At 46.9% G+C, this 12,255-nt stretch overlaps 1 protein-coding gene across 3 annotated transcripts in view; it reads left to right on the top strand.

The window, feature by feature from the left end:
* The first annotated feature begins 3,890 nt into the window (after positions 1-3,890).
* ARHGAP26 (Rho GTPase activating protein 26) overlaps positions 3,891-12,255 on the top strand; it is a 490,933-nt gene continuing 482,568 nt past the window's right edge. For all 3 annotated transcript variants that reach the window (XR_014294215.1, XM_082622793.1, XM_082622792.1), the window contains exon 1: positions 3,891-4,484. Coding sequence is in view for 2 of the 3 variants with exons in the window: in XM_082622793.1 (XP_082478919.1) it covers positions 4,331-4,484 (154 nt within the window). In the remaining variant the exon portion in view is untranslated. The remainder of the gene's footprint in view (positions 4,485-12,255) is intronic.

Below are 12,255 nucleotides of genomic sequence, written 5' to 3'. Positions count from 1 at the left end.
CCCCAAATCAGTATTTTAAAATAGGAAAATTGATGTCTTATCCAGTAAAAACACAAAGGTGAAGTCATGTGTAGAGAGACATGGTATCAACTATACAAAAGAATGAATAAATGCTAACTAGAACTACAAAACCAGGAGAATGTAGCAGAAGGAACACTCATTTTGAGGGGGGTTGGGGGACCGGTCAGGTGTACTGCATATTATTGCTTCTGCCTGTTCAGCAGCAATTAATTCTCTCTTCTCCTGTTAACAGCACTTTGCTTGTCCTTTGCGGGAAAAACTCCTCCCAACGCTTTGTGTGTTAGGAGTGGGGCTGTTTCACCTCTGGTTTCAGTCTTGTAATTTCTGCTAGACTTCTTGGAAAGAAAACTCTCTTACTGCAAATAGTGCTTGATGTAAGTTTGGAGAAGCAGAAAGAGCCACTGAAAATGAAGGCATCACAGAGGACGGTCAACTGGAGTGATGGAGAGAGAGACCTTATACTGATGTCATCATCTAAACTGCCAGAAGCTGCCCTGAAGCTACACTATCCCTGGTCCTCAGTTACGTGAGGACTGATGAACTTTCATCATAGACCAGCTCCATTCTCTAGCTTGTGTTCAGGAATCATGAGCCAGTGACCCTTGCCCACCTCTGATTGTGTGGGCTTGGAGATAACATATGTGAGAGTGCTTTCCTGTTTTCTACAAATGGGAGGTAAATTGTATGGTAGATATAAAGTTAATTGGAGGGACTTCCCTGGTGGCGCAGTGGTTAAGAATCCACCTGCCAATGCAGGGGACACGGGTTCGAGCCCTGGTCTGGGAAGATCCCACATGCCGTGGAGCAACTAAGCCTATGCGCCACAACTACTGAGCCTGTGCTCTAGAGCCTGTGAGCCACAACTACTGAAGCCTGCGCACCTAGAGCCCATGCTCCGCAACAAGAGAAGCGACCGCAATGAGAAGCCCGTGCATCACAACGAAGAGTAGCCCCTGCTCACCACAACTAGAGAAAACCCGTGCACGGCAACGAAGACCCAATGCAGACAAAAAAAAAAAAAAAAGTTAATTGGACAATTGAAGGCAGAAATAATATGGATTTAAAATACATGGATATCAAAACTAGAAGTATTTGAACTAACTGGTTAATTTGAAGGAATTCAGATATTCATCCAAAGAAATTCGGCCAAATCATTTTGCCTAAATAATTTCTATATTTCATATGACAGTGATTTCTGGGCCTTAACTGTTCTGTTTGCATTCATGGCCACAACCTATGTTGTTACATAAGTCATTGTTTCTTCCTTATTAAACAGGTGCCCCTCCTGTTGGCATTGTGCATTTTTGAAGTGCCCTTTGCTGTCCTAGGTGCTGGGGCTGTATAGTGAACACAGAATCTCTATCTCATGGAGCTTATTTTCAAGGGAGAGAGAGACAGCTGCACCTTCCAGGGGCCAGTTTCTGTACTCAGTACTACTACATTCTGATTCTCTTCTGATAATATTGCAGAAAGTGTGGGAGGTCTTTGTGGAAATTCTGGATTAAATTCAGAAGAAGTTACACACTTGTAAACAGGCATATTAAGGTATATGTTTGTGTATGTGTATGTGCCACACACTCTTCTTAGCTAGGTAACCTGGTTCAAGTTACAACTCTGGGCCTCAATTTCTCATCTGAAAAATGGGAATTATCCTAGTACCAGTCTTCCCTTGTAGGGACTAAATGCATGTACATAATTTAGCATAGTGTCTGGCACAAACTAAGAGCTTAACAAATGATGGGTAATATTTATCATTATTATTCTTACTAGTACGTATATGTTTATGCACATTTGCTCAATATTCCTCAGTAGAATAAAAATAAATAATTGTGGACCTCATTTTTTTACATTCATTTAACATTTATTGAATACTTTGCCTTGTGCTAGGCCCGCAGTGGCAGATTGGTTTTTTTCAGAGATGGCTGCATTAATATCTCCCTTTCTTGTTACTTCCCCATCTGGAGGTACAGTCTAATTACTCTCTCCTTAAATCTGGGCTTGTGACTTGCTTGTACCCAATGAAGGTGGAAGAAGTGTTTGTCTTCCAAGGCTAGGTCATAAAAGGTGATTCAGCTTTCCTCTTGTGAGCTGGAAAGTTCACACTGGGGCGCTGAGGCTGCCATGCAGTGAGGAAACTCAACTAGACCACATTGAGAGACCACACAGTGAAGTCCTGAGCCCACCGAAGAGAGGGAGATGCTCCTGTTACCATATGACTGTAAACATATGTGAGACCCCAAGCCAGAATCACCCAGCCAAGCTCTCTCCCAAATTCCTGACCCACAGAGATAATGAGAGAAAATAAAGAGATCATAGTTGTTTTAATCCATTAAGTTTTGGTGTGATTTGTTATGTATCACTTAAGAGCCAGAACACCTACTTTTAAGTGCTCAAGATATTGCATTAAACAGATTTAGTTTCATGGGATTTCCATTCCACATCTTTCTCATTCTTGGCAGGTGAGGAACAACTATTTTCAGTGTTTTAATTATCCATCTGATAGCTGTTTGGGCCTGCTATCAAGTCTGAATCTGTAGCTGCAACTGGCAAATAGATCACATTTCATTCATTTATGCATTTAATAAATCAGTACCTCGACATCGATGCCTTCTCTGGCTCCCTGAGTTAGCAATCCCTTCTCCATGTTCCCGAGCACCCAGGCCTTCTATCCTAACTTACCATGCAGCATTGCTATTGCTTGTCGCTTGTCTCTCCCACTAACCAGTAGCAGTCAGGTTCATTCTGTGTTATTCATCTTTGCATCTCTAGCATCTAGCCTAGTGCCTGAACATAGCAGACCTATGTGAAAAACAACAGCAACACCCCCCCCCCCACCAACACACAAAACCACCTAACTGGAGGGCTGCTAGTTCCTAGACATACAAATGATTTATTCCAAGACAGTCCCTATCTTCTAGGAGTTCACAGTTCAGCACTAGACACTGTGGGGTCCAGCCTGGCAAGTGCAGTGCGTGAGCTGCCTGGATTGATTCTTGTGGTGGAACCAAAGGGCTACAGGGCAACGCATTGGGGGTGGGGTGGGGTAGGAGGTGGAGAGGGACACGGGAAAGGATCCATTCATTTATTCCACAAATATTTATCAATCGCCATAGCACACGTAGCACACGGTAAGCGCTCAATATCTGTTAGTAGATGCCGGCCACTGTTCTAGGTGTTAGGGATGCCACAGCGCACAAGAAAACTGCGGTGGCTCGTGTTCTTGAAGCTCACGGTGCAGCAAAGGACGACAGGCAGTGGACGTAATTATGTAAAATTGTGTTAGGTGCCCGGCAGTGAAACAACAGGCGGCTGAAATTTTCGTAAGGATGTTAGATCCTTCGGCTGAGAGCAGCCGTGGGCGGATTTTGAGTAGGAGTGACCGTGAGGGGGCCGGACTGTAGGGGGCGGGAAGACTGCAGGCAAGAAGGGCTGGTAATTTTAAGATGAAAATATTTTCTCCTCGACTGGAAGAAGGAGCTTGTTCCTAGGAGCGATGTGGTCGCTTGGTGCGCTCGGGGTTCGTCTGGGGCAGGGGGCTGCATTTTGAGTGCAAGCTCGATTGCCTGAAGTGTGAGGGGGACTGCAGCCCTAAATTCCCAGATTTTTCATGTTCGGCACATCTAGGCTCTTCCGCTCCCCAAACCTTCAGACGCACCATCTCGGATGCGGGCCGGCAAGGTACGGGGCATGCCGCAGCGCTCACCTTCGGGGCTCCGGATCTGCAACACCGCGCGGGCGGGTGCGGGCGGAGCTTGTGCTGCGGACCTAGGCAGTGGCGTGGGCCCCGCCCCCTGGCCCAGACCCCGCCTCCGGGCCCCGCTGATTGGGTCATGGCCGCGGAAGGGCCGGGCGTACCCGGGAGGCCCGGGGGTCTGATTGGTTCGGCTGAGATTAGGTCATTGCTAGCAGGTTAGTGCGGCCCGAACGCCGGCGGAGCGGCCCAGGCTGCTGTGAGAGGGCGCTCGAGGCTGCTGGAGAGCGAACTGGTGAAGGAGGCGGGGAGGAGGCGGCTGCACTCGCTCGACTTCTCGTTCCCTTCCCGGCGCCGCTGTGGGTCCGCCGCTGCGCTTCCTGCTCCCCGGCCGCTCGGTTGCACGCCGCCGGAGCAGCCGCCCTTCGTTCGGGTCCCGGCTTGGTTTGGAAGTCGTGCGCGCCCGCGGACACCGCGCTCAGGGCTAACCGGCGCCACACCTGTGGAGCCGGCGGCCGTCGCGGGTGCCGGCCGTGGTCCCGCCGCGTGCGTGCTCGGGGCTGCGGGCCGCCGGGGCCCCGGGGGAGGCGTGCCCCCCGGCTGGGCGCCGCAGACACCATGGGGCTGCCCGCGCTCGAATTCAGCGACTGCTGCCTCGACAGCCCGCACTTCCGAGAGACGCTCAAGTCACACGAAGCGGAGCTGGACAAGACCAACAAATTCATCAAGGAGCTCATCAAGGACGGGAAGTCACTCGTCAGCGCGCTCAAGAGTGAGTGCCCCTGAGCCTGGCGGGGACGGAGTTCCGGGGCGGGAGGGGCCGTCGGGAGGCGCTCAGCCCTGGGGGTCGCGTGTCCGTCTGGTTTTCTGCCCCCGGGCACTGAGGGACGGATGTAGATGCTTGTAGTGGGGCGGGAAGGATACGTAAAATGGGCGAACTAGCAACAAGACGGTGAGGGAAAAGATCCGTCGCCCGGCAGTTTGCGTTCCGGGGTGGCTGGGAGGAGACCGAGCGCGAGTGGCGCTCTGGGGCGCCGCGGCGGGTGTGCGCGGCACACAGGTGTCCTGGGAGTGGGACTGGAGTGCCTGGTGCGCCGCAGCCTGCTGGGAAACCCCTTCGCGTCCACGACTCCCGCTCCCTTGGGGAAGAGTTGCTCACCCCTGGGTGCCCAGCCTTGGGAATGGAGTGGGCCCCGCCAAGGGGGCGCTGCCTCCCCTCGGAAAAAGGCGGGTTGTGCCTGCTTCGCTCCCTGGGCGCAGCGCCAGCCTGCTCAGGGCCGCCGGGTTCTCCGAAAGGCACAGCTGCTGCCCAGAGAAGGGCTGGGTGGGATGGTCGGTCAGCTCGCGATTCTCTGGATTACTGGCAGCCTGTACCCCCCAGATCTAGAATCAGGGTCACGTACGTGTGCAGGTTCTGATTCTTGTGTTTAGCAGAAGGTGATAGGGGTGGGAGTACAGAATCAGAGTGTTCCTTTACTCTAAACTGTGGGCGAGGGTTTAAAAATAGAATGAACATATTCTCTCCCTCTCCTGCTCCCTCGCTCCCCTTTTACCTCTCCCAATATCCTTGAAAACTCAAAAGTCTGAGAAGGAATGTCCTCGGTCCTCACTCAGAAAGGAGAAGTTTAAACTCATCTTTATAGAATCTCAAACCTTTTGTAAAACAATTTTTGCAAATTTCCCTTTGGCAGGGGAGAAATGAGTTTTGCATTCTGTGTATGATTTGCCTTGTCTTCTGCAGAGCCAGGGAATGTCTCCTTCTGGCCAAACAGGAGTGCTCTAGGGAAGAGCGCCTTGGATTGTTGAGATCTTTTTTTGGGTGCCTTTTCAGTCTACCCGTTTAAAAATAGTTTGGTCCATCTTTTAGTTTTGAGAATCAGGAAAAAAGGCAGACAGTGGAATTGTCTTTGACTTTTCCTTTCTCTGTGATGGATTTCTTAATAGGTGGTATTTTTCAGCTAAGAAAGCTTGCATTGGCAGAGTGGGGCCCTAGCTGTGAGAATTGTCCCCAAGCCTCTATAAAGGAGACGTGAAGTCAAGTGCCTGAGGTGTCATTTTGTGAGCCTGTTGCTTCTAAAAATGAAGAGGGAGACAGTGGAGCCCCAGGGCAGCAAGTGCCAGTGTTTTGGGGTGAAATAAACATGGAACTTTGATGTGATAAGGCTCCTCAGAGGCAGGGTCTCTGCTGGAGGCTGTGACCTGAAGCATATGAACAGACTCTTCTTTTGTGAATAACCAGGACCATCGTTGGTTCAGGGAATATGTGACCCTGGTTTGGAGTAAGTTAGGGGCCCACTTATAGGTTGGGCCCATGAATTTTTTTTTTTTTTTTTTTTTTTTTTTTACGGTACGCGGGCCTCTCACTGTTGTGGCCTCTCCCGTTGTGGAGCACAGGCTCCGGACGCGCAGGCTCAGCGGCCATGGCTCACGGGCCCAGCCTCTCCGCGGCATGTGGCATCTTCCCGGACCAGGGCACGAACCCGTGTGCCCTGCATCGGCAGGCGGACTCTCAACCACTGCGCCACCAGGGAAGCCCTGGGCCCATGAATTTTGAGTGACTCTCAGACTGGCTTTAATTGGACCTCTTCTTTATTCAGCAAACATTTAGAGTGCTTGCTGTGTGTTAGATATTGCCCCAGGCACTGAAGTAGTAGTGACAGTTCTGCCCCTGAGGTTGTAAAGACTTACTCCATGCCAGGCACTGCTTCACCCACAAATTATCTCATGTACTGTTACTGCTTTTACAAATGAGAAAACAGACTTGCAGAAATCACTAGCCCAGAGCCACACTGCTCTAACGGCAGGGTGGTTTTTGAGCCTCCACATGGTCTGAACCAGAGCTGGAGTTCCTGCTGATGCTGAGCTCTTAATTCCGCCCCATCCCTCTTGCCCAGAATGGACCCCCTGGACCAAACCTTTTGGAATTTGGACTTGCATTTTGTATCTCAGCCATGAGTCTGAGGAGGATGCATTTGTGTGACTGGCAGTTTATTTGCCTGCTACGATTTTTTGGGGGGGTGGGGAGGGCATGTAAGAATTCTTTGGGTAGGAGGAAACAGTGCAGTGATAAAATTAAAGAGTTATTCAAATTGTCTAGTGGAATGGACCAGCTCTGTAACTTGGGGGAGAACTAGGTGTTCTAATCTCTTAATATCCAGCTCTATTTCTAACTATACTCTTCTATTCTTACTACTGCTTGAACAGGTCTTAAAAAGGGTAGAAGTGATTACTATTTACCAGACTTCGGGCATTGTGTTGTCATTAGGTGCTTCTTGCATTGTATACTACTATATTAGTATTTGTGTATTCATTTTCTTTGGATCATCTTTATCACTACTGTAAATGTAAAGCCAGTGTTTTAAACAATACATACGTAAAAATAAATACATAGGGCTTCCCTGGTGGCGCAGTGGTTGAGAGTCTGCCTGCCGATGCAGGGGACACGGGTTCGTGCCCCGGCCCGGGAAGATGCCACATGCCGCGGAGCGGCTGGGCCCGTGAGCCATGGCCTCTGAGCCTGCACGTCCGGAGCCTGTGCTCCGCAACGGGAGAGGCCACAACAGTGAGAGGCCCGCGTACCGCAAAACAAACAAACAAACAAACAAAGCCCGGTCTGTTGTCTCTTGATTCCCCTTGATAACCTGATAAACAAAGGAACTCCTTGAAGTCTTTCCCTGGAGTTCAAACCTCTGGGCTGGACACATGGAAGATAAGCAATAAAATAATTTGGGACCTACATTTCAAAAAATCTTGCTTTTGGAGAAAGTTCTTGTTTGATGTGATGACTCCGAGTCACTTTTTTCTGTGCTGATTTGTCCAGGCCTTTTCTGTGGGCACTCTTTCCTTGACCTGATTAATCTGTGTCTCAGTCAAGAAGATTCTGTGTGTTTTAGTCCTTTTTTCTTTCTGTAAAGATGATAGAGGCGGGCGATGAAGTTCAGACTTGTAGAATTCAGAGTTTTAGGATGTTCTGTGTTCCATTCTTGACACCATCACCTACTGATTGACTCTGGGTGAGTCACTAAGCCTGAGCTCCTCCTGTGTAAAATGGGAGTAGCCACTCTGACCTCCTAGGGTTGCTGTGAGTGCAAAATGAAACAGTGCATGTAAAGAAAGCACTTAGCTTGAAGCCTGGTGCATAGCATTGCTCAATTAATGGTAGCTGTTATTATCTTCCAGCATTCAGGGTTGTCAAGACTCGGAGCAAGAGTCACTAAGAGCAGAATTGTCCATCCAAATGAACAGTTTTTTGATTTGGGTGCAAGGAGTTAGGCCCATGCCTTCTTCATGCCAGTTGTTGGTAACTTACACAGTTGTGTATGTATTAACTACTGGTGGGAAGAAGCCTGGTAATCCTATTTGTATAAAGTCATGGTTATGACAAAAAAGCCCCACAAGTTAAAGAGAAAAAAAAAAAAGTCTCTCAACATCTCTGTTGTTCCTAATAACATTCTGGTAGCTTAAATTTTCCATCTTCTTGCTAGATTAACCCCTCTACCCCCCCCCCCATCCCCCATCCAGTGGCTGAGCTGGCTGCCTCTCTTTGCCTTGCAGGAAAAGCTTGCAGAATGCACTGGACTTCATGTCTGGCTGTCTCATGGACTCGATGGCAAACCAAATGTGGTTTCACAGAACTGAAAGTGAATTAGGCTGTTGGTTTTGAGAGGTGATGTGGGTTTTCGGGAACTGTGTTTCTTTCCACCTTCAGAGTTGGTTTATGGACTTGCTGCTGGGGATATACCCCTTTAAGTTAGACTTCTTTCTGAGATAGAGTGAGTTCTCTTATTTTGATAGTCTTAGGTGGGAGGAGTGGGGCAGAATATCTTTATTGAGATATAATTTGCCTTAGTATACTGTTCACTCACTTAAAGCATCCAGTTCAATGGTTTTTAGTACATTCGCAGAGCCGTACAGCTATCACCACAATCAGTCTTAGAACATTTTCATTGCCCCCAAAAGAAATCCTGTTCCCATAAGCAGTCATTCCCCACCATTTGCTCCCAACTCCTCCCTCCCCATCCTCCCGCCCTCCAGCCCTAGTCGACCACTAATGTATTTTCTGTCTCTATGGATTTGCCTCTTCTGGATATCAGAAGTGTAATTTTAATAGTTTTCTCTTAGGGCTTCCCTGGTGGCGCAGTGGTTGAGAGTCCGCCTGCCGATGCAGGGTACACGGGTTCGTGCCCCGGTCCGGCAAGATCCCACGTGCCGCGGAGCGGCTGGGCCCGTGAGCCATGGCCGCTGAGCCTGCGCGTCCAGAGCCTGTGCTCCGCAACGGGAGGGACCACAACAGTGAGAGGCCTGCGTAACGCAAAAAAAAAAAAAAAAAAAAAGTTTTCTCTTAGATGGTGGTGGGCATCTTGAGGCACAGTTTTCTTGATTGGAATTTCAGGTGGGAAACTTTGAACCCATAAGCTGCTCTCCTTCAGTGGGGTTTAAGTAGAGGTGGAGTCGCAAAGACTGAACCATGTCCTAGGGAAAACCCAGGTGTCTCATGATGGGGAACTGATGGATTCATTCTAGTTCATGGTACTTTGAAAGACGCAGGGGAGCCTACCAAAACAAGACCAAGGATCCAACCCCTTCTGTCAGTGAGCTTTTCAGTCAAGTTGGGGCGGGGTGTGTGATACTGAAAAAAGCCTTACTCTGCGGTTGGTAGCCTGCCAGGAGACACTGTTTTTTTTTTGTTTTTGTTTTTTTTTTTAATAAAAAGACTATGAGACCATAGTTTTCATGAGACTTTTTGGGGATGACATGCCTTTTGCATTGTATTCACAGAGGTTAGTAATTCTGACCTGCATCACATCTCCAAGGCAACCACAGAGAATTTTAACAGAAATAAGTAGTTTTATAAGAATGCCAGCAAAAACCACAACAATAAATTTTAGCTGCTATTTGTCTGTCAATAATCAAATCTTAAATTCAACGGACATTTATCTTTTAACAGAAATAGGGTTGTATAAATCTGTAGTCATAACTATATATACAAAGCAAAATTCTGTATTTTGGAACTTGAACCCTAGGCGTAGAGACAGATAAAAAGTCTGATGTACTTAAGTGAGATCACACTTACAAGATTTTTTGCTAAGGCATGAAGAAAGAACATTTAGGTAGTATATTACTTAAGGGGAAAAAAAGAATGAGATCTAAATAGTTTTAATAATATCTGCTAGAGGGCATTCATGAGGCTCAATAGGGACCCTAAACTCACATTACAGGAAAAAAAAAAGTAAAAATTATATCTACATTCTTCTATAGTACAAGCTGTCATTAATTGCCATAATCTAAATGCCCAGTCTGACAGATGTGTTCCAGAAAAAGCATGTCTGTCTTAAATGTTTCAGAAATCTCTGGTCCTGGGTTGATAACCACTCATCTCCATGGATAATGCCACATTTCAGAGTGGTCTGGATTCTGGACATTAGTAATCCTAGTGGGCATTGATATAACATTCTCTTTATAGCAGTCCTTCCACAAGATGCCTTCCAGGAATGCATTTATATATGGCTCCAGCCCTTTTATGTAGATAGGGAACACATCAGTATTGAGTTCATTTAAGAAGTGGACTTGGAGGAGTTAACTTGGAGCCCGTAATATGCAGCCTGAGGAGACCCAGGTCTGGGGAGCAGAGTGCAATGCAAGGAGCCAGGCCTCTGTTATCAGGCAGACCTGATGTCTAGTCCAAGCTCTACCACATATATGCTGTAAGACCTTGGGGGCACTGTCAGTTTCCTCAGCAAACAAACAAGCAAACAGAAAACCTGAAACCTTGCCAGCAGCTCTTGTTTATTGAACACTCACCAAGGGCCCGGCCCTATGCTAAGTGCACACATTGTCTCGTGAGTGTTTATACCACTGTCCGGTGGGATGAATACTCTTATTTGTGTGCATGTTACAGTTTGGGTAACTTGTCTAAGGTCACACAGCAGGAAGTTGTGCAACCAAGTTTTGAAGCTGACCACAGACTGCAGGGCTTTCTCTTGAACATGACCCTTCAGTGCTTCAGTAGACACGCTGGCAGTGAAGATGCAAATTGTTCAGAGATCTAGACACTAGAAAGAAGAAACATGCAGCAGGTGCTAGATTAAGTGAGAATATTGTCCCCGTTGTTTTTCAGGCTCTGAGTCCTGAGTAGCAAAGAATAGTTAAGATTCTGTATTGTGCTCTGAAGTTTTGTGTTTCTCTCTTCATCATATGATTAAAGAGCCATTGTAAGCTAGTGAGACAAATGAGGGCGTCTGATTATCTGTTGGCTTTTTGAAGCAGTAGAGTTGCTCTTTGCGGGTAGCACTGATTACCAATGAGTTTCTCTCTTTTTAAATATATTTTAGAAAATGCATACTTTCCTAGCATTCATTTATTTTTTTAATTAAAAAAATTTTAAATTGAGATATAATTGACAGAACATTTTTTAGTGTTAGGTGTACAACATAATGATTCGCTATTTGTATATAGTATGAAATGATTGCTGCAGTATGTCTAGTTAACATCTGTCACCATACATAATTACGAATTCTTTTTCTTGTGATGAGAACTTTTAAGATCTACTCTCTTAGCAGCTTTCAAATATACAATTATAGTACTATTAACTATCGTCACCATGCTGTACATCACATCCCATGACTTATTTATTTTATAACTGAAAGTTATTCTCATTTTTTTTTTTTTTTTTTTGCTGTACGCGGGCCTCTCACTGTTGTGGCCTCTCCCGCTGCGGAGCACAGGCTCCGGACGCGCAGGCTCAGCGGCCATGGCTCACGGGCGCAGCCGCTCCGCGGCATGTGGGGTCTTCCCGGACTGGGGCACAAACCCGTGTCCCTTGCATCGGCAGGTGAACTCTCAACCACTGCGCCACCAGGGAAGCCCGTTATTCTCTTTTAACTGGGTAATAAAGCATTTAACATGGAGGCCAAAAACTTGTTCTTGAGTCTCATTTGTTAAGATAAATAGAGGGAAGCCCATTATGTTTCATTTTTTAAAAAACCTGCCGAAAGGTTTTCTGCAGCAGAGGCATCTTTTTAAATTCTCACCAGGATCGTCTGAGGGTTTCAATTTTTCTACATCATCACCAGTACTTGTTACTGTCTGTCTTTTTGATTGTAGCCATCCTAGTGAGTGTGAAGTGATATCTCTTGGTTTTAATTTGCATTTCCACGATGACTAACGATGATGAGCATCTTTTCATATGATTAAGGGCCATTGGTGCATTTTCTTTGCTGACATACCTATTCAGATCTTTTTGTTGGGCACTATTTTATACCTTGGATTTTTTTTTTTTATCCTTTTACTTTGTCCCATACAACTTTTTTTTTTTTTGTCCCATAAAACTTTTGATGATTAAGTGAACACCACTCCCCTAGGTAGATTTTCTCTATTTGCCCTCATTTGAGGACTTTCTGCTTCCATTTGCTTCAACCTCAGATGCACTTGACTGATCAGTTTCACATTCCAGGGCTTGGAAGGTGATTCTGACACGGCTGTGGTTCAGATCTCTGCTCCAGCTAGGCCAGCCAGCATCCTTCTGGGCAGAGGCCTCAGGCTGA

The sequence above is a fragment of the Mesoplodon mirus genome, assembly GCF_964341445.2.
Source record: "Mesoplodon mirus genome assembly, chromosome: 5".
Taxonomy (NCBI): Eukaryota; Metazoa; Chordata; class Mammalia; order Artiodactyla; family Ziphiidae; genus Mesoplodon; species Mesoplodon mirus.
The sequence above is the reverse complement of the archived record's forward strand: the minus strand, read 5'-3'. Positions and strand labels throughout refer to the sequence as shown.